At 39.5% G+C, this 23,169-nt stretch overlaps 1 protein-coding gene across 1 annotated transcript in view; it reads left to right on the top strand.

The window, feature by feature from the left end:
- Window positions 1-2,297: 2,297 nt before the first annotated feature.
- The window catches only part of ARL8B (ARF like GTPase 8B), a 56,444-nt gene continuing 35,572 nt past the window's right edge, over window positions 2,298-23,169 (top strand). The window contains exon 1 of the mRNA XM_078075767.1: window positions 2,298-2,616. Within this exon, the coding sequence (XP_077931893.1) occupies window positions 2,494-2,616 (123 nt within the window). The 5' untranslated portion in view covers window positions 2,298-2,493. The remainder of the gene's footprint in view (window positions 2,617-23,169) is intronic.

The following is a 23,169-nucleotide window of genomic DNA, read 5'->3' as shown; positions in this document are numbered from 1 at the left end:
TCCCATGCCTCTCCCCTAGTGATGTGGTTTTGGAATATAGGTGAGTTTCGGTGGGGTGAGGTCTGGAGCCAATGACCAAGAAAGAATTCTTGAGATGTCTTTGGTGCAAAACGGTGGTTTTATTAAAGCATGGGGACAGGACCCGTGGGCATAAAGAGCTGCTGCCCCTGGGGTCTTGAGGAGTGGCTGATTATATACCCAGGAGTTGGGGGAAGTAAGGAAAAGGGAGGTTTCAAAAGAACTTTCATATGCTAAAGAGAACCCACCTAAAAGATACCTATAAGATACCCAGGGGTCTTGCCATTGTCAAGTTAAGCTTGTTTTCCCCTCTAGCAAGGTATTAACATTTATTTGGGAGATCCCTGGAAGAATGTCACACAAGTCCCACCCAGGAGTGGGGGTGTGGGGGGAGGTTGTAGGGTGTCAGCTTGTGCTTTGTCTTCAGCTAGCCTTCTGCTCCCTCATCACTAGCTCCTGGTGGCATGCTGGCCAGTCCTTGGTGTTCCCTGGCTTGCAGCTGCAACACTTCAGTGTCTGCCTCTGTCGTCACATGATCTTCTCCTCTTCTGTGACTGTGTATCCTCTGCTATTCTTACAAGGACACCAGTTGTTTTGGATTAAAATCCCACTCTACTCCAGTATGACCATCTTCAGTGATTATGTCTGCAATGGCCCTATTTTCAAACAAGGTCACATTCTGAGGTATTGGGGGTTAGGACTCCAACATATCTTCTGGAGGGACATCCAGATGCCTTCCCATAGCCAATTCTCCATGGAGCTACCAGAGTTCACTTTTTAAAAAATTAAAAAAAAAATTTTTTTTAGATTTTATTTATTTATTTGAGAGAGAGACACAGAGAGAGCACAAGAGCATGAGCAAGGGGAGGAGCAGAGAGAGGGAGAAGCTGACTCCCCACTTGATCCCAGACTCCAGAAGCTGAAGGTAGATGCTTAACCAACTGAGCCACTCAGGCGTCCCTAGAGTTCACTTTTAAAAGTATAAATTGGGGGCGCCTGGGTGGCTCAGTTGGTTAAGCGACTGCCTTCGGCTCAGGTCATGATCCTGGAGTCCCGGGATCGAGTCCCACATCGGGCTCCCTGCTCAGCAGGGAGTCTGCTTCTCCCTCTGACCCTCCCTGCTCTCATGTGCTCTCTCTCTCTCTCTCAAATAAATAAATAAAATCTTTAAAAAAAAAAAATAAAAAAAAATAAAAGTATAAATTGGTTCACTCACCAAGAATAAAATCTGAACTAAGGACACCATGTCCTATTTCCTCTAGTCCCTGCCTCTTTCTCCATCCACATCTCTTTCTACTCCCTGCCTATTAACGAGCTAGCCATGCTGATTGTTTTTCAGTCATGCTCCTTCCCCCTTCAGGGTCTTTGTTTTTCCTTCTGCCTGGAATGTGCTCCCATCAGATCTGTGCCTGGCTCTCTTTCTCACTTCCTCCAAGTCTTCCCATCCAGGGCTACCTCCTCTGAGAGGTCTACTCTGATCCTAACTAGAACACTGCTACTCTTGTGTCCTTCTCTTGTTCAGTTTTCTTTATAATGCTTGGTACTACATGGCATTATATCTTATATTTATTTATTATATTATATGTCTCCTCACTAGAATGTAAGCTCCATGAGGGCAAGGACTTTTTTTTTTTTAGTATGAAAGCCTTGCAGATATTTAAATTTATTTTTTAATCAAGTTAAACTTTTGAACAGGCAACTCATTTCCATGATTGAAAGTCAAAATGATACAAAAAGATACCTAGAGAAATCTCATTCCCATTCCTGTCTCTGGCCATCCAGTTTCTTCTACCCTCCCTTTTTATTGGTCTTCCAGGATTTCTTTATGCAAATACAATACATACTTGTATATATGCACATACTTTGCATTTACAGTCCTTGAAAACATTTCCTGGACATCATTCCATTATCAGTTCACAGAGAATTTCCTCATTTGTTTTTATAACTGCATAATATTCCCTTTTGGGGCCACACTACAGTTTTTTTAATCATTTCCCTCTTGATGAACACTTGTGGCTTCCCATCTTTATTCCATACTGAATCTCCCAGAGTCTTGAAGACTTTCTGCATACAGCCGACTGTCAATAAACAACTGCAGAAAGAATGATGAGTTAACCAACGTAAATGAGCAAGGGAGGGATGGTAGGGAGCCCAAGGGCAGCTCCCGGGGACGCGGTGCTGCAGGGAGGCTCCAGCAGGTGGCGCTGCAGGCGGTAGACGCGCCTGGCCGGACAGCCCACGTCGCTCTTGCCGTGGACGCCGACGGTGGCGCGGGGACGAGCGTGTGGGGCAGGGCGAGTCATATGACCCGCTCGGCTTCCTGGCTTCGGCCGCCGCCGCCCGCCCGTGTCCGCCAGTGGTGCGCCGCGGCCCCGAGGAGCCGTTGAGGGGTCCGGGCTGAGGCACGCTCGTGTGGGAGCCGTCGCTGCTGCTGTCCTCCCGCCCGCCCGTCCGTTCTCCCTCCCGACCGCCATCATGCTGGCGCTCATCTCCCGCCTGCTGGACTGGTTTCGCTCGCTCTTCTGGAAGGAGGAGATGGAGCTGACGCTGGTGGGGCTGCAGTACTCGGGCAAGACCACCTTCGTCAATGTCATCGCGGTGAGTGCCGCCCGCTCACCCTCCCGGGGCGCCGCAGCCCGCGAGTCCGGCCCGGCGCTTGCCCGAAGGCCCCGGGCTGGGGCTGCCCTCAGCGCGATGGGGCTAATGGCAGTGGGACGAGGGGAGGAGGCAAGCCGTTCCTGTCACCTCCGCGGGGGCCGGGGTTCGGAGTTCCCGCGTGTTGGTGCCTGAGGGGTAGCGTTGAGATCGGCAGCCGAAGAGTTAATTCTATTTAGTCACCTTCTACAAAAGGCTAGGTCCTCAGCGCGGCCGGGGCTTGGAAAGGGTAACATTGGCCTTGTCTCGTTTTTAAGGATTGGGTTTCCTTCGGGTTTGCTCTGTGGGGGCACCTGCAGGCTTAACTTCAGCCTGTCACTTCCCCGAAGGGTGGGATTTGGCGAGCTGTCAGTCCCGTGAGAAAGCGTGAGACTCCAGAGTGTCCCTCAAGTAGCCACTCGGGACGGAGAGCCCCATCGTGAGGAAAGCAGGAGACCCGTGTGGTCTCCTTCCCGAATTCCGTGGGCAGCTTGTTCCATGTAATTTAGTTATTGGTTTTCAGTCGTTCCCCTAGGGGCGGAGGTCAAGTTCATTGCTCTTGGGCTCGCTGGTAGAAACTGGGGAGAAACCCCTCCAGCCAGTCCAGTCCACTGTAGTCTGTAGTGTTTATTTAGCCAGGCAGTTACGGGTTTCTGCTTTTCCAGAGCCAGTAGTCGGAAAAGATGGATCTGTAGTCACTCAACTTCCTTGAAAAAGGAGGGGTTGATCTTTTGTGAGGGTGTTTCTTACTTGAAAGGGAGGGAGGGGAAGAGACTGGGCAGGAGCATAGTTTATTCCAGGCCCAGGAAATGGGTGTCTAGGAGGGAAATTGCCCTGGGAACCTGTATACGATGTGGTGTTTATTCAGCAGTGATTGAATGGAAGGATGATTATTAAATTTTGCTTGGGTAGTTAGTTGGGGAAGGAATAAGAGAGAAAGATTCTCTTCAATCTTAATTTAGAGGCCAGAAGTTGATGTGATTCACTTATAGCTGATAGGTGCTTGTACTTGTCAGGGACAAGCTTTAGAACTATGCTAAAGAGAGATGGCAGCAGTTCTTCATCTTTTAGATGATGGTTGAAATCCTTATTTACTAGTCTAGTTGCCCAACTGGTTTGGTTACAGGAATGATTCAAACACAGCTCCCTTGTGGGAGAAAATATGTAACATGTGACTCTTAGTCCTGCAGTAATGGAGCAGCAGAGTGAGTAAGACTTGAAGAAAAAGATTAGCAGAGATCCAGACTGCCTTTGAGGAAGGTTGCATATAAGTATAAAAGAAAATTTATGTACTTGTTTGGCTGCTTTTGGGATATGTTTTTGTTTGTTTTTGGCTTGAGATGACTATCTTTGCAACAAGTAGAGTGGAAAGTGTATATGATAGCACTAAAATTAATAGAAAATTTTGGACTAAATATCCATACTAGAGTTTTTATTTACTTATTTATTTTTAATATTTTATTATTTATTTGAGAGAGAGCATGAGAGAGAGAGCACAAGCAGGGGGGAGGGGGAGAGGGAGAAGCAGACTCCCCACTGAGCAGGGAGCCCGATGCGGGACTCGATCCCAAGACCTTGGGATCATGACCTGAGCTGAAGGCAGACGCTTAACTCACTGAGCCACCCAGGTGCCCCGTACTAGAGCTTTTATATGATACGGAAAAGATCAGACCTCAGTTAACTAAATTTTCTGGTTTTCCCTTGAGATAAGAATTGGAGTCTCCTTGTAAACCCTGTCCTTTTGACAAGACTGAATTAATATGTAGTGTAGATGTAGGTGTATTACTACAATTAATTGTTATATTTGTTGCAGAGTAGTTATACTTGGGAAACCTGAAAAGGTTTAGTAGATCTTCGAAGAACTTCTAAAGACATAAGCATGAAAATCATGCTTATTATGTTTTTCATAGATGGTGTAGCTTAATGTGAGCAAGAACTTTGAAGTCAAGGAACTGTGGGTTTCCAATCTGGCTCTGCCACTTAGCCTTGTATCCTCTTTCAGGCCTTGCTTTCTCATCTATGAGAGATAATAATAGGTTTCTTGAAGAGTTGTTCTGGGGAGTAAATGAAATGACAGATGTTAAGTGACTAGCACCATCCTGCCCATAGAAGGGGCTAGGTAAGTGGTAGCTGTTGTTATTTGTAGCGGATACACTTCTTTAATGCAGAAACAGCGTTTTGAAAATATTCAGAAGGGAATTAGCTGGGGTAATTTCCTTTCCTGAATCTGATTTATCCAAATGTGGGCTCCAGTAGTGGAATTATGGATTGTAACAATAACATCATGTACCCCCCCATTTTTTAAAAAAAATTGTATTAGATTATTTTAACAGCAGAGCTTTTGGAACCCTGTTGAACTCAAAGTGAACTAGTGGTTCCGCTATTTTTTTTTTTTTTTTTATATTAGACAATTCGTTTTGGATTATAATGATGTGGGTAGGTTTGGCTTAGAAAAAATCTGGACTGTAGTTGGTTACAGCCTTTAAGATACTGAGTAAAAAAGAGACCTCGTAAATTTCATACCTTTTTAAAAAAAATCTCAGACTCTATGGGCACCTGGGTGGCTCAGTCGTTAAGCGTCTGCCTTTGGCTCAGGTCATGATCCCAGGGTCCTGGGATCGAGTCCCACATCGGGCTCCCTGCTCAGCGGGAAGCCTGCTTCTCCCTTTCCCATTCCCCTTGCTTGTGTTCTGCTCTTGCTGTCTCTGTCTCTGTCAAATAAATAAATAAAATCTTTTTTTTTTTTTTAAAGATTTTATTTATTTATTTGAGAGAGAGAATGAGAGAGAGAGAGAGCATGAAGGGGGGAGGGTCACGGGGAGAAGCAGACTCCCTGCTGAGCAGGGAGCCTGATGTGGGACTCGATCCTGGGACTCCAGGATCATGACCTGAGCCGAAGGCAGTCGCTTAACCAACTGAGCCACCCAGGCGCCCCTAAATAAAATCTTAAAAAAAAAAAATCTCAGACTCTAACTTAATCTGTGATTATTAATATATTGAGGGTGAGGAAAAGGTTAGTAATTAAAGGTGATTTTTACAGACTTTTAGATAAAAACAATGTTTCCAAAATAGTAAATTTAGCCTTATATTTTAAAAAATGAACTATTGTTTGTATTTTGTATAAAATGTTTGATTTGTAGACTCAAATATAGATGGTTTGAGTACTTTGTGTCACTTTAGAAAGTAACTTGCCAGGTATGAAAAGCTTCAGGTGAAGCCAGTTTTCTTTTGGTAAAAATCAACTTTTTGCATAAAATGTGGCTTTATCTTCTGCCTTAAAAGTTAAGAAAAATTTCAGAAATGTCATTTAACTTACCCAAAAGGTGTGTGAAGGTGAATTAGTTACATATAAGGTTTGGTTTATTCTGAAGTGAGGCATTTTTTTTTTTTCTTTTTTAGAATTTATTTATTTGACAGACAGAGATAGCGAGAACAGGAACACAAGCAGGGGGAGTGGGAGAGGGAGAAGCAGGCCTCCCGCGGAGCGGGGAGCCCGATGCGGGGCTCGATCCCAGGACCCTGGGACCATGACCTGAGCCGAAGGCAGACGCCCAATGACTGAGCCACCTGGGCGCCCTGAAATTAGGCATTTTATTTACAGAGAGGTTCATTCCTAAAATTCATATTCTTGTGGTTTTGAAAATGGAATGATACTTCATTTTATCTAATATTTTTACATAGACACCCTCAACATACCAAGTGTTCTCTTTGTTTTGAACATTAAAAGAAACCTCTCTAGTCTTTAATTTTCTCATTAGTTTTAGGGAATGAAATATTGCCCATTGCTAAGTATTCTGGCAGTTATTGCATAATAAATCATGTGCTCTATATGTGTAATGTATGTTGAGTAATCTTTATTTTTAACGGAGGCTCTTACATGGGTTGCAGGAATTAATAAGAAATGTTTAATAGGATTTACCAAAGTGTTATAGGCTAACTCTTAAAGATAACAGTGTGTTTTAGAAATGAGTAGTATGAAAGTTTGTCTACATTTTTGTTAAGTATTGATACAAATTGGTTAATTCAAGGAAAAGTTTATTACTGCTGAGTATTAGGAAAAGGAGATATTTGGAATGGTTGTAGAAATTTGAATCTAGAATTTTTTTATTTTAAAGATTTATTTATTTTAGGGAGAGGGAGGGAGAGAGCACGTGCGCTTTAGCATGGGTAGGGGCGAAGGAAGAGAATTTAAAGCAGACTCCCTGCTTAGCGTGGAGCTCCACCTGGGCTGGGACCCTGAGATCATGACCTGAGCCAAACAAAACCAAGAGTCAGATGCTCAACCGACTGAACCACCCAGGCGCCCCAGAATCATTTTTTTTAGAGTTTGTAGAAACTTAAGTGGTCTAATTTTACTCTCATTTTATAGATGTAGCTAGAGGATCCAGAAAAGTAAGTGAAATTCCTAAGGCTGCTGACTGGTAGAGATAAAATTAAAACCTAGGGTTAGTTCCCTTTCTACTTTTCTGGTCTACCTCTGTAAAATCCAGCTGAGACTAGAATCATAGAGCTGTGGATTAGGAGATCTTAATCCTTTAAAAATCTTTTTTTTAAATATATTTGTTCATAAATATACTCTTGTTATGAATCTGGATAACATTTTAAACCCAAGCATCTTAAGCATGTTGATTAACATTTGAGGACTCTGTGTGTGTGTGTGTGTGTATGTATCTCTTTATGTGTGTATATATATGTATGTGTGTATATATGTTGGAGGGCATGAATTGGGGGAAGGAATGATTATATAAAGTAGGAGTAGTGGAATATTATGATATTGTGTTTGGACATTTAAATAACTGGCTAACAGGCATTGTTGGGTTATTGAGCCATGTTTATTTTCTTTAAAAAGCAGAAATAATTCTGGGTTTGATCAGAGTGTTTATTACCTAATTACTCTGGAGTAAGAATGGGGAAAATAGTTTTTAAAGAAACTATATTGTGGCTCAAGTCTACAGGTTAGTAAGTTTGTAATTTTACGTAGAAACTAGTCTTCCAGTGAGGTGGTCTTCAATTTCACATTAGGAATTGTAGCACATGAGGCATCGTGCCAAGGAGCTTCTTTCTCTTTCAAGGTTCTTTATCCTCATCCCCATTCCCATTATTTTTGCCATGAAGACTTAGAATATCAAAAGCCAAATGTTCTCATTAAGAAGTTGCAATAGTGCAATAATCCATTTTAAATTACTGACTTAGAATATATCTCACAACTTAAAGTGCTTTTTAACCTTCTCAAAGATAAAGTGGATGGTCACTGAACATGGATAGAAAATGCATTGTACCTATAAAAACTACTTAAATATTATTTTTAGATTTTTTTCTGATTATCAAAATAAGATAGGGTCATTAGTAAAAATTTTAAAAGAATAATATAAAATAGAAGAAACCTTGTTATCTTCACCATCCAAGGTTAACTACTGTCAACATTGCAAAGTATTTCCTTTTTGTCTTTTTTATTATTATTTTTTAAAAGATTTCATTTATTTATTTGTTTTGAGAGAGGATGAGCCGGGGTGGGGCCAGAGAGGCAGAGGCCAAGGGAGAAGCAGACTACCTGCTGAGCAAGGAGCCCAACAGGACCCTGACATCATGACCTGAGCTGAAGGCAGACACTTAACTGACTGAGCCACCCAGGTGCCCCTATTTATTTGTTTTTTTTTTGTCTTTTTTAAATGAATATATCTAAACACCTTTTTAAAAAGTTTTGGGGCGCCTGGGTGGCTCAGTCGTTAAGTGTCTGCCTTCGGCTCAGGTCGTGATCCCGGGGTCCTGGGATCGAGCCCCGCATCGGGCTCCCTGCTCAGCGGTAAGCCTGCTTCTCCCTCTCCCACTCCCCCTGCTCGTGTTCCCTCTCTCGCTGTATCTCTCACTGTCAAATAAATAAAATCTTAAAAAAAAAAAAAAAAAATTACGGCCTATGTAGTCTAAAAAAAATAAATAAAAAGTTTTGAGAGGACACCTAGTTTGTTTTAATTATGGTGTATGCATTTTTCTGTGTAAAATCATTTCAGTGCTTTTATAATTTGTTCTGTTATGGCATATCTTGTGGCTGTACCATAATATATTTGATCATTTCCTGATTATTGGACATTTGAATAATTTCCAGAGTTTATTGTACATCAATGTGTTCTGCATTTCCTAAGGATGAGTTCCAGAGTTACATCGCTGGGTCAAAAGAAAGGAACATATTTCATGTCAAATGGCCAAATTGCTTTCCAGAAAGTAAAGTATGCGCTCTCACTGAGAATGTTCTCTGAACAGATTTCATATATAAAGTTGGATGTCAGCTAAGCACTTGTCCCTTGTTATTTTTAGGGCAAAACATATTTAGTTTTGTTGATAAGTAAAGTAAACCAGCAGTATTTTTAAACTTTTCTATTAGGTGATTGCTCTGATTCTGTGTTCAATGTTTAAAGAGGTATCTATGTTTTAGCAACTACTAAGACTGAGACTATAGGGAACATAATTCCTTTTTGAGTTTTCTTTTTTATTGAATTTTGTAGCCAAGTCATATAAATAACAGCTTATCCCCTTTAGCTATCTGGATCTAATTTGTTTTAAACTTAATGGTGGGTTGCATTAAGAGTTGTATTCTAGGAATCTGGCATATTTCCATGCAGTCCTTACCTAATCTTGTCCTGTTAAAGTGTGATGCTGCTTTTCTTGGGGGGGGAGCGTGTTAAAAAATATTCTTTTATAAATCAGAATCTAAGAAAGTTTACCAGGTAAGGATGCCTGGATAGCTCAGTTGGTTAAACATCTGACTTTTGATTTTGACTCAGGTCGTGATCTCAGGGTCATGAGATTGGCTCTGCTGGTTGTGGAGCCTGCTTAAGATTCTCTCTCTCTCTCCCCCTCTGCCCTTCCACCCCCCCACCTGTCTCTCTTTAAAAAAGAAAAAGAGAGAGAGAAAAGAAAGTTTGCCATGTAGACCATTTTTTGAGGCTATAGCATATGGATTTTTTAAATTAATAACTTGAGTATCATTTATAATTATAAAAGTTGATTCATGTCTTTTGTGCTCATATAGGAAAACTAAGAAAAAAATATTAACCTATTTGCTGAACGGTCAAAATTAAATGATAATTTAAGGCATTTAGTTTTTCTAGTATGTGACAAACCAAAATTGGAATCTCTAATGGAATAATTTGAGTTAATTTCTTTCTTCAGAGTCAGCACCACAAGGCTTACATTCTATTGTGTTATTTTTTACACTCTTTCTTAAATTGGACATTGGGTCTTATATTTGGATCCAATTTCATAGTTTGTCTAGTTTTATACACTAGAATAACATTTTTTTTTTTTTTTAAGATTTTATTTATTTGACAGAGAGCACAAGGAGGCAGAGCAGCAGGCAGAGGGAGAGGGAGAAACAGGCTCTCTGATGAGCGGGGAGCCCGGCGCGGGGCTTGATCCCAGCACCCTGGGATCATGACCTGAGCTGAAGGCAGCTGCTTAACCGACTGAGCTACCCAGGAGCCCCTAGAATAACATTTCACATTCCAAAAAGAAATTTTTTTTACCCTTAAAAAAAATCACAGCTTTAGGGTTCATTTTAAAACCATCTCTAAGAATACTGTACTTTTAAAAAATTGTAATACTGACAAAATAATTTTAGGTTTCAGATACTGAAGTAGTGACATTTCTGCTTGAAAATTGAAGCTTTTCCTTCTAAGCTGGGTTAGGAAAACAATCATTTGAAAAAAAAAAAAAGAAAGAAAAAAAAAAGGAAAACAATCATTTGTTATTAAAAAAAACTTGGATGATGATTGGCAAAATGATCCTAAAAATGTCTTTTTATCAGTTTACTTGATAACAATTACTTTAGCTCTACCTAAGTAGTATTACTGTAAGAATATATTTTGAGCCTAAATTTGTTGGCATACGAATGTGGTATGAATGAATTTATTTGGAATATGTTTAAGTGGCTGCATGAATTAGAATGGCATAGAGGTTAGGAACTGAGAGCCTTTGAATTGAGGTTCAAATCTTGACTCTTTGACTTGTCTTATTTTTGGCAAGTTATTTAACTCCTCAGTGTCTGTTTCCTTACATATAAAATGAGAATAATAGTAGTTTCTACCTCATAGAGTTGTTATGAGTTAATACTTGTAAAACATTTTGAACAGTGTTCAAAACAAGGCAAATAATATGGAAGTGCTTCATAAATGTTAGCTACCAGATTACTGTAATGTGCTCTCCTTGAGGGCAAGGATTTCTGTTGCTTTTGTTCACTGATACATTCCGAAACAGTGCCTGGCACATACTAGGTGCTCAAATATATTTTCAAATAGACTTATTATATTCACAATATAAAATTAAGAAAAATGCCTTTATGAACCCACATTTCCGTTTTCATATTTCAGTATGCAGAGTGTAGCAGAGTGTTAAGAATGACAGTTAAGGGGGCGCCCGGGTGGCTCAGTTGGTTAAGCAACTACCTTCAGCTCAGGTCATGATCCAGGAGTCCTGGGATCAGAGTCCCGGGATCGAGTCCTGCATCAGGCTCCCTGCTCAGCAGGGAGTCTGCTTCTCCCTCTGACCCTACCCCCTCTTGTGCTTTCTCTCTCACTCTCTCAAACAAATAAAATCTTTAAAAGAAAAAAGAATGACAGTTAAGAATGCAACTTTATGGTAAAAGGTAGAAAAGTAGACTGATCCCTACAGGAAGGAAAGAGTGGCCCGTTGCAGTACTACCTGCCCTCTAGAATTTAGGTGCCCTGTACAAGTGTATGCTTAGATTGTAATTTTAAATTTGGATAAGACCATAATTTTGGTATCCATTTTCATGTATTTTAATTTTTAAGCCAGGATTTAAGATTAGTGTAGGTTTTTTTTTTCAATTTTTTTTTAAAGATTTTATTTTATTTATTTGACAGAGACACAGCAAGAGAGGGAATGCAAGTAGGGGGAGTGGGAGAGGGAGAAGCAGGCTTCCCGCTGAGCAGGGAGCCCGATGTGGGGCTTGATCCTAGGACCCTGGGATCATGACCTGAGCCGAAGGCAGATGCTTAATGACTGAGCCACCCAGGCCCCCCAAGATTAGTGTAGGTTTAATCACTGTTGACAGTCATAAATTTGCAAGCCCCAACAGGCAGTGTACTGTGCTTGTAGTAGCCCATCCCCTCCTAGATGAGAAGTGGGCTCTTGAGACTGTATGCAGTCTGGACCAGAGAGAGCTTTTGTCAGAGTTTCCTCTGTGAAGGTGGATTAAGGTCTGGTTTAGACAGTGATCACTAGATCTACTTTTTCTTGACAGCTCCTTTTGTATGGAGAAAGTTTGAATGCAAATATATGGAATTCATTATTTTTAAATAGTTCTTATCAGAGGAAAAACTAGGAAATGGCAGAAACCCACTTTTTCGGCCTCCAAAATCTAGCTGTTTCACTCCTGGCTTTTGGTTTCTTTATTTTGATCTTACTATTTTCTTCATTCAGTGGCTGAATTTAAAAACTTAAAACATTTTGTTTCTTAAAAAGAATACGCATAATCCATATTGTTTAAAAAAAGAGTATAGATAATGCAAACAAAAAGAAATCATTTTTAATACCATTAGGATTTAATGACTATTAATATATTAAGCTGTATATCCTTCCCATTTTCTCCCTGTCCTTTCACAAATATATGCTTTTTTTGTTATTGAGATATAATTAACATATGATACTAATTTCAGGTATAACATGATTGCATATTTGTATATATTGCAAAATGATCTTCACAGTAAGTCTAGTTAACATCCATCACCATGCATAGTTACAATTTTTTTAATCTTGTGATGAGAACTTCTAAGATTTACTTCTTAGCAACTTTGAAATAATACAGTATAGTATTATTAACTATGGTCACCGTGTTGTACATTACCTCTTACTTATTTTATAACTGGAAGGTTGTACCTTTTGGCACCCTTTACCTGATTCCTTCACCACTATCCTGTACCTCCTGCCTCTGGCAGCCACCAGTCTGTTCTCTGTGAGTACTACTTTTTTTTAAAGATTGCACATATAGGTGTTTTTCTCTTTCTGACTTATTTCACTTAGCATAATGTCCAGTATATGCTTTCTTGATAACCGTGACAGGATCATGTTGTACATCTAAGTGATCTAATGTAGTCTATTTGACTACCTACTTTGATGGCTAAAAGGCAACTCAAGTTCAGTTAGTTCAAGATGGAACTTTTATTCATTTTTAAATTTTATTTATTTATTTATTTATTTATTTATTTATTAATTATTTATTTGAGAGAGAGAGCCAGCGAGCATGCAGGAGCATGGGGAGGAGCAGAGGGAGAAGCAGACTCCCCGCTGAGCAGGCAGCCTGATATGGGGCTCGATCCCAGGACCTGAGCTGAAGGCAGATGCTTAACCAGCTGAGCCATCCAGGTGTCCCAGAATGGAACTTTTGATCCCCTTCTGCCTCAATCCAGGGAACCAACCTCTATCCTTTTCTAAAAAAATGTTAAATGAAATGGATGTTAATAGGCTTTAATCTGCATATGTATATTTTTGTTGCAGGTATTATTTTCCATTATTGAGTGATTGAAATGTTTGTGCCTAAAACTTTGTTTTTGTAATTTTCTTCAGAGTGCCTGAAGGTGGGCCAAACAGTTTGACCAGTTTTAACCTTTATATACTCCTTTCATCCTGTCTGTTGCATGTATCTTCCCAAATTAGGATTGATCGTATCACCTCCGTTCAAGTTTTCACCACACTTGCTACCTTAAGAAATTAGCTTATTATCTTTGTCTTTTTTATGAATGTAGGTTCTATAGGGGCAGAGCTTTGTCCTTTTTTCAATACTGTATCCCAGTGCAAAGCACTATGCCCTGCATATAATAAGCTCTGTAAATATTGAGTGAATGAATATAACAACAAAGTGTATCTATTTTATGTATACTTAAACTGTGTACAAGGTATTGTGATAGATGATTCATAAATGTACCAGACAAAGTTATTTGTGGTAGACTATGTGCCTTAAGATTGGCACAAATTGCTACCCTCACCTCACTAAGACATTGGGGGTATTTTAGAAAGGTGGTTTATTGGGACCTTGGTGGGAATGGCCACTGAAGTGAACTTTTTTAAAAGATTTTATTTATTTGAGAGAGAGAGAGAGTGATAGAGAGAGAGCGCAAAGGGAGAGTGAGAGGGAGAAGCGACTCTCTGCTGAGCAGAGAGCTTGTTGTGGGACTTGATCCCAGGATCCCAAGATCATGACCTGAGCCAAAGGCAGACACTTAACCGACTGAGCCACCCAGGTGCTCTGAAGTGAACTTTGAGAGTAGAGTGGTTTTCGTTTATTCAGTGAGTATTTGAAACAGTGTTCTAGGTGGCATAGATATAATGAGGAACAGACATGGTTCCTTCCCTTGTGCAGCTTCTGGTATTATGGAGGGAAGAAAAGATGTTCAAGAAGAAACAGCGGGAATAGCAAGGACACAATTGAGGGCAAGAAATTTGGTTGCATTACATGTAACTTGCATGAGGGAAAAAACAAAAGACTGGAAAAGTAGATCAGTATGCATGGGGAGCCAGTGAACATTTTTGTTTGGGGAAATGAAATAAGACCTGTTTTCCAAAGGATGAATTTAGTAGCAGTATAGAGACCAGTGAAAAGGAGCTTGGTCACAAGGTCATTACAAAAATCTGATTGAGAGATACTGAGGGGGAGAGTTAAGGAGTAAGGAAAAAGTTAGCTTTATTATGGAAGTGGAAAAAGATAGCTTTATTATGGAAGTAGAATGAGTGCAATTTAGTGGTTGAATCAGATGTGTAGGGCAAAGGGGGATTTGTTGTTGAAGACTTTTTTAAGGAGTTGAGTGAATGTTGGGGGATATGGTTGTGTGATTAAGTAGTGGATATGGGGTGGAGAGGGGAATGAGTTTAGAAGAGATAGGTATGAGTTGAGTGTAAATGTATTATATGATTAATGAAATAAAGGGAATTTATATTTGGGAAGTGCATTCATGCTATTATTTTTAGATACGGTGGGACTAAAACTGAGAATTAAAATTTCATCAATTCATGTCTTTATCTTAGTAGTAAGAAACTTAGGAAGCAGTTGAGAATCCAATTCTGGTTTCTCTTCAAAAGAATGTTGTAGAATACTTTTTCTTGTGATTTGTGTCAGTTATCCTGACCTGCTGATTACTTACTTTGCCAACATTTTCTAAGTTCTAAGAGTAAACAGAATGTTCTCCACTCCTCCAGAGCTGCAATTGGGCTATCTTGATTTGTTTATGGTGCCTGTGTACCTGAGTCTGTGCCCAGATTGCACACTGCCCAGAAGAGGTCCTAATCCACAGGCCCTTCAAGCAGCTGAATGAAGGCTGTATATTCAAAGTGACTCAGGCTCTTGTAGGCTTGGAAGCCTTCACTATTTAATTTGGAGAGGAATGTTTCTATCCCTGGAAAGTGTCTGGTTCAGTTTTGTATAGTGTCTTTCTACTGAAGAGAAAAGTTGGTATGTGTAATTTATTATGCTTTAAACATAAAGGATATCTGATCTCTTGGGATTTAAGTTGTGATTTTTCTTAGGTGCTGGGTAAACATGTGGATAGTATTAGACTCAAAATATTTTTCTCTCATAGGGTTACATTACTGATTATTTTACTGTGTGATTGAAGAGAAAGTGTGATCCTCAGTCCCCTTATCCCAGTTAGGCTGTTCGATATTTGCTAAGAGATTCATTTAGGAGCAGAGGGAGAGGGGCAAGCGGACTCCATGCCAAGTGCGGAGCCTGACACGGGGCTTGACCTCACAATCCTGAGATCATAACCCAAGCCGAAATCAAGAGTCAGATGCTTAACCAACTGAGCCACCCAGGTGCCCCTATACTAGGTCATTCTTAAGGATAGTTAACACAAAGAATGTTCCTAGACATCCTATTTCTTAATCTTTTTCTACTATCTCCAACACACTAGGGGTATTCAATGAAAATCTTTTGTTGACTATTTTATGAAGTGCATTCACATACAAAACATTATATAATTCTTTTAGCCCCCTTGTTAAGTAGATACTCTGGCTTATAAAAGGAAAAAAGAGGTTAAGTGACACAGTTTTGAGATAGGTCTGGAATGCAACTGTAACTCAGCGTGAATGGTGAGCTATGATGAATCCTTGTTTACAGACAAGTCCTTTAGGACCTTGCTTTGCCACTTGATGCAGTACAGCTTTTCTGAGTCCTGTGACTGACTAGTTTGGAAATTGGACGTCACCTCTTGTGGTGTTCCTTAGCCGTTTTTAGCTTTCTTTAGCAATTTGTTGCCAAATTTAAGTCTACTTTACTGGTTGTTTTAATATTTCTCTATATTATCCTTCCTAGGAACATCTGTAAATTTTAGTGTATGTGTGTGGGGTTTTTTTGGGGGGGCAGACTTTGGAGTTGGGCTTAAATTTGCCAGTGAAAATTAGCAAGATGGTTGTGGGGAGGAGGAGGAAGCAGGCTGTGAAATACATGTTAGACTGTGTTAATGATGGAAAATGAGACACCAAAGATACAAGCCATTTTCCTTTGTCTACAATACATTATCTCCTGGTGCTCCTTTTCCCTTAGATGGCACTGTCTTAACACATACTGTTTAGATCCCAGATCTGTGGAGCCTTGCCTTAACTCTTCTCTAAGGCAAAGTTAATTGCCCTCTGCTCTCTTTTCATAGCACTTTGTTCAAAATTATATTTATTTGGGTCTATTATCATCTATTTATCTGTCTTCACTTCCAGATTGCAGACTTTCTTATTTGTATCCCCTAAATGTAACTGTGCCTGACTCAGGAGGTGCTCATTATTATTGACTTAGTAGAGTGAAGCAGTGTAGGGTATTGTTTAAGTATATTGGGTCAGACATGCCTAAATTTGAATTCTTGATCTGTCAGAGCTTTGTGACCCCCTCAAAGTTTCAGTTTCTTCTTTGGTGATTTGGTAACGAGAATAATTGTCCCATGGGCTCATGGTGTGAGGTAAGATAAATCAGCACAGTGCCTGGCATAAATGTTCCATAGTTGATAATTACCAGTGTGGTTGATGTAATATTTGGGGATTGGGGCCAGGAGTATGTGTTCCAGTTAGATGACAGATGAAATGGATCTCCTCTCAGCCCTCAAGTAAGTACTGAGTAGTGATTCAGTTTCAGAGGGGGATGAAAGGTTTCTGAGTTCCAGGATGGAGGTATGCTGGCCACTAGGGACCAGTTTCTTAATTTTTTTTTTTAGGATTTTATTTATTTGACACAGAGAGACACAGCGAGAGAGAGAACACAAGCGGGGAATGGGAGAGGGAGAAGCAGACTCCCTGGTGAGCAGGGAGCCTGACGTGGGGCTCGATCCCAGGACCCGGGGATCATGACCTGAGCCGAAGGCAGACGCTTAACGACTGAGCCACCCAGGCACCCCTCAGTTTCTGATTCTTGATGAAAGTTCTGTCATTGTGAGAGGGAAGTTGAAATCCTAGACTATCCTTTACCATAATCCATTATAGATGTGCTAGGATGTTTGGGGCAATGTACTGAAAAATTTGCTGGTCTATTTGATTTGTCTTCCTGTTGGTAGATTTGGTTGTAGTTACTAGTTTTCATTGGTTGGTGGAAGAGATTGTGGTTGGTCTAAATTGGTATTGTACTACATATGCTTAGTATAGTATCGATTTATAACCTTTCAGTTGACCATTGAGTTTGTATATTGTTCCTGTGGTTGAGCAACCTAATAACATAGACTTCAAGCTTCAATACAAGTAATGACCTTGGCTTTTTTTTTTTTTTTTTAATTTATCAACCGATAACTCAAATGCCTGAAGAATTATACTTAAGTAGAAAGTAACAATAGGGTTTTGAAATTCAGACCCGGGTTCAAATCCCAGTTTTGCTGATGCATTTGTGAACTTGTGATCTTAATATCAAGCTTCCTTTTCTGTAAAATGAGGCAGGTAAGGTGAATGGTATCATGTTGCTACTATCATTATTACTATTATTATTAATAGTGTAAGTCAGCAACATGTGGCCCAACTAAAAACAATGATGTATTCTTCAAAGGATTTTTTTTTTTTTTTGAATTTTATTATGTTGTGTTAGTCACCATACAATACATCATTAGTTTTTGATGTAGTGATCCACGATCCATTGTTTTCGTGTAACACCCAGTGCTCCATGCAGTACGTGCCCTCCTTAATACCCATCACCGGGCTAACCAATCCCCCCGCCCCTCTAAAACCCTGTTTGTTTCTCAGGTCCATAGTCTCTCATGGTTCATCTCTCCCTCCAACCCCCCCCCCCATTTTTCCCTTCCTTCTCCTAATGTCCTCCATGTTATTCCTTATGTTCCACAAATAAGTGAAACCATATGATAATTGACTTTCTCTGCTTGACTTATTTCACTTAGCATAACCTCCTCCAGTCCCATCCATGTTGATGTAAAAGTTGGGTATTCATCTTTTCTGATGGCTGAGTAATATTCCATTGTATATATGGACCACATCTTCTTTATCCATTCATCTATTGAAGGGCATCTCGGCTCTTTCCACAGTTTGGCTATTGTGGACATTGCTGCTATGAACATTGTGGTGCATATGGCCCTTCTTTTCACTACATCTGTGTCTTTGGGGTAAATACCCAGTAGTGCAATTAAAGGATTTTTTTTTAAGATTTTATATATTTATTAGAGAGAGCACAAGAGGGGGGAGGGTCAGGGAGAAGCAGACCCCCCGCTGAGCAGGGAGCCCGATGCGGGGACTCGATCCTGGGACTCCAGGATCATGACCTGAGCCGAAGGCAGTCGCTTAACCAACTGAGCCACCCAGGCGCCCCATAATGATGTATTCTTGATGCAGGAACCACATATAGCTGGAAAACATTCTTGTCACTCCAGCCTCTTCCTGCACTTCTAATTCCCTGCCAGGCTCCCCACCTGGATGGTGGTAAGTGGGTTTGTAGCCAGCTACTGAATAAATAATGATGCTAGCATTTAGAAGACACAGCAATTTGGAACCTGAGCACACTGTACAATGACTCAGTATTTCATGACTGCCCATCATTTAAGAGCTGTGTTTCAGTATGAAGCAATGCTGATAACACTGGCTGGGCGAGTAAGTAGCTTTACAATGTTTAGTGTTTCTTCAGGGACACTCAGAGAGAGCCAGAGGGTGAAAAACAGCTCTGAAAGAGAAATGTATTCATACTATGCTGTATTGGCAAACTGATAAATGTAGAAACAGAGATGTCTCTATTGATACATAAGTAAACAGATAGCTAAAAGAGTTGATGTATTCTGGTTTAAAATGTTTTTAGGGAGTTAGTAACTTTAATATTTTAAAAAGTAAGTAGTGTTACTAAAGGTTTTACAGTGGGGGAAAAGCACAAAGCAATCCATATGGTGTTATTAGTGGAGGAGATAAGGTTGCAAATCTATTAGAGGCAGAAAAAGGTTACAAGTTGGAGATAAAGGACTAAGAAATTAAAATCCAGATTTTAATGTATTCTAATGATAGGTGCCAAAGTTAGTTTCCTCCAGAGTCTGACATTAGAATTCTATTTATAAACATTTTCTTGCTTCCACTACTGCTGTCAAGGATGCCTGGAAGGGAGTATTCCTTAAAAGATAAAGGAGTATTGCCTATCTGTTTTATGATATACCTGTGGAGCAGGGTTTCAACAGCTTCATTTATCTTCTAGTTAGAAAAGAGATCTGGTAAGAGGTCATGCATGTGCTGTCATCTGCCATGATATGCTGTAATCCTTGGTTACAGTTAGAGGTTTTTTCATTCTAGTATTTAAGGGTTCTGAGTAGCAGTAGAAGTTATGGGTTAAATTCTAAACTAGGAGATACTTTTTGGGTAATTTCTTAGTAATGTCTCTGACATTTGTTTAATTGCAGATCTAGATAGCCACTAATGGATGTTACAGTTTCAGTGAGCAGTGAAGTTTATTGTCTCGGAAGTAGAATGAAATAGACTCAAAATTATATAAAATGTTCATCACCAGTTAGATTTCTTAATAGCCCAGAAAAACCTCTGTATAAATTCTTTTAAAGAAATGGAGCTGAACGGGAAGCAAAAGTAGTTAATGGACGATGTTGGATCTGGGAATTCTGAATGAGTCAATTCAATTCCTACAGGGTGTCCTGTCTCAAAGAAATTAGGGCAGTATGTGATGTAAAGCTTGCAGGGCTCCCAGTGGCCTTCCTAGTTGTATTCTTTCAGAGGTAGCAGTGGTCATGGCATCTTCCCATACAAGATGTGATTTAGCTTGTTTTCTTTACTTTGGGGACTATGCACAGCAGTTTTAAAAATAATGTTCTTTGGTTGGTTCATCAGGAAGAATAAGCCTCATGGCTAAATTCCAGCATAGACTAATCTAATCTTGTCCTTAATTCTCTATTTAGTGAGTGTTAGAACAGGTTTCCAGACTGCTTAAAACTAATCCAAGGGTACAGTAAGAAAAGACAGCCTGAGGGATGCAGCTGTATGTGTGGAACTGTGGTTTGTTGTATTCTGAAAATTTTAGGCTAGAATAAATGGTTCCTGGGTTACCGGAGAACATTGGTGGGTTTACCACCAGCAACCTCCTGATGGAGGTGGGGGTTAGTATGCCCCCACTCCCCTACCTTCCACACACCAGCATTTGGTTGAACAAAATTGATGATCTAGATCATTGAGCAAATGATAGATCTCCCTTAGTCAAGGGTTATTGTCCTCAAATGAAAAACAAATCCATGAGTTCTATAAACTGGGTGTGTATTTTCTAGCTATCCCTCTTGCTACCTGTTACTGTTCTGTGTCATTATACTTGTGTTAGGACAGTGTATCCAACTTTTTGAATATTGTAAACTACTTTTTGGTTTCAGGGTAATGTTAGAGTCACAAAATGAGTTGGGAAATATTCCTGCCTCTTGTATTTTTGGGGAAGAGATTATGTAGAATTGGTGTTATTTTTTATTTAAATGTTTGGTAGGGGACGCCTGGGTGGCTCAGTAGGTTAATAGTCTGCCTTTGGCTCAGGTCATGATCCCAGGCTCCTTGCTCATCAGGGAGCCTGCCTCTCCCTCTGCCTTTCCCTTTCTCTGCTTGTGCTCTCTCTCTGGCAAATAAATAAATAAATAAAATCTTTAAAAATGTTTGGTAGAATTCCCCAGTGAAACTATCTGGGTCTGGAGATTTTTTTAAAGATTTAAAATTGGTGTTCCTGGGGCGCCTGGGTGGCTCAGTTGGTTAAGCGACTGCCTTCGGCTCAGGTCATGATCCTGGAGTCCCTGGATCGAGTCCCGCATCGGGCTCCCTGCTCGGCGGGGAGTCTGCTTCTCCCTCTGACTCTCCCCCTCTCATGTGCTTGCTCTCTCGCATTCTGTCTCTCTCAAATAAATAAATAAAAAATCTTTAAAAAAAAAAAAAAATAAAATAAAATTGGTGTTCCTGACTGGCTCAGTTGGTGGAGCATGTGACTCTTGATCTCTGGGTTGTGAGTCTGAGCCCCACATTGACAGCAGAGATTACATAAAAAATTAAAAAATCCCCCCTCCCCCAAAGGGGTTTAAAAATCACTAATTACATTTCTTTAATTGACAGAGGACTATTCAGTTTTTTCTTCCTGGTTAGTTTTTGTAGATTGTGACTTTCAAGGAATTGGTCCATTTCAGTGGGGTTGTTGGATTTATGTGCATAGAGTTTATAGTATTTCTTACAATACATTTAATATCTATAGAGTTTAGTGATATTCATTCCTTCATTATTGATACTGGTAATTTTTGTTTCCCCTGTTTTCTTCTGTCCGTTTATCAGTTTTATTTGCCTTTTTAGACAATCAGCTCTTGGTTCCATTGATTTACTTCTGTGGATTTTCTGTTCAGTATTATTACTGTTCTTACTGTTTGCTTCTGCTTTAGATTTATTTTGCTCTTCCCCCCAATTTTATTGATATAAAATTGAAATATGGCACTGTGTAGTTTAAGGTACATGACATAATGACTTGACTTCCATATACTGTGAAATGATTATCACAGTAAGTTTAATGTCTACCATCTACAGACACCAAAAAAAAAAAAAAAATTCTTCGTGATGGAACTCTTAAGATTTATTTTTTTTAACAGCTTTAAAAATATCATACAGCAGTGTTATGGTAATGAGTGAATTATAGTAATGATGTACATATTTGCTCTTTTTTAATTCTTTAAGTTGTTAATTTGAGAATTTTCTAATATAAACATTTGAGTGTCTTAGTTTCCTTCTAAGCACTACTTTAGCTACACCTCACAGATTTTATGTTTTTCATTTAGTTTAAAATATTTTCTAATTTTCCTTAAGACTTCCTTTTTGACCCAGAGATTATATATAACTAAATATTTATTTCCCAATACTATTGTATTAATTCTTCCCAACTTAATTCCATTATAGTCAGAAAACATATTTGTATGACTCGAATCTTTTTAAATTTCTTCAGCTTCATTTTATGGTCAGGATATGGTTTATCTTGAATGAATATTCCATGTTCACTTGAAGAAAATGTGTATTCTCTTTTGAGTGGAGTGTTCTTTAAATTTCTGTAAATGTCAGTCAGATCCACTTGATTGTTAGTGATCTTAAATTCTGGTTTTCTTGCTATTCTGTCAACATGAGAGGAATGCTTAGTCTCTAATTGTGGGTTTATTTCTCCTTTCAATTCCATCAGTTTTAATTTTATGTATTTTGAAGCTTTGTTGTTAGGTGCATACACATTTAGAATGTTATGTGCTCTTGGTGAATTGGTTCTTATCATTTGGTAGTGTCCTTTATTTTTTTTTAAGATATTATTTATTATTTGAGAGGGAGAGAATGAGAGAGAGAGAGAGAGCATGAGAGGGGGAGGGTCAGAGGGAGAAGCAGACTCCCTGGTGTGCAGGGAGCCCGGTGCGGGACTCCAGGATCGTGACCTGAGCTGAAGTAGTCTCTTAACCAACTGAGCCACCCAGGCGCCCTGTGGTGTCCTTCATTAGACTTGGTAATTTTTTTTTTTGCTCTCAAGTCTAGTTTGATATTTGTATAGCTACTCCAACTTTCTTTTGGTTAGTCGCAGTATGGTGTTACGGTTTCCATCCTTTTACTTCTAAGCTTCCTCTGTCATTGTACTTAAAGTAGGTTTTTTGTAGATAGTGTATAGTTGGGTCTTTCTATAAAAAAAAATATTCTGACACAGTAAATGAGAAAAATATGCAGCCAAGAATACTATATCCAGCTAGGCTGTCATTGAAAATAGAAGGAGAGATAAAAAGCTTCCAGGACAAACAAAAACTAAAGGAATTTGCAAACACAAAATCAGCCCTACAAGAAATATTGAAAGGGGTCCTCTAAGCAAAAAGAGAGGCTAAAAGCAACATAGACCAGAAAGGAACATAGACAATATACAGTAACAGTCACCTTACAGGCAATACAATGGCAATAAATTCATATCTTTCAATAGTTACCCTGAATGTAAATGGGCTAACTGCCCCAATCAAAAGACACAGGCTATCAGATTGGATTAAAAAACAAGACCCATCGATCTGCTGTCTGCAAGAGACTCATTTT

Source organism: Halichoerus grypus, chromosome 1 (assembly GCF_964656455.1).
Source record: "Halichoerus grypus chromosome 1, mHalGry1.hap1.1, whole genome shotgun sequence".
Taxonomy (NCBI): Eukaryota; Metazoa; Chordata; class Mammalia; order Carnivora; family Phocidae; genus Halichoerus; species Halichoerus grypus.
Note: the sequence above shows the minus strand (reverse complement) of the source record. Positions and strands in the feature narration are given on the sequence as shown.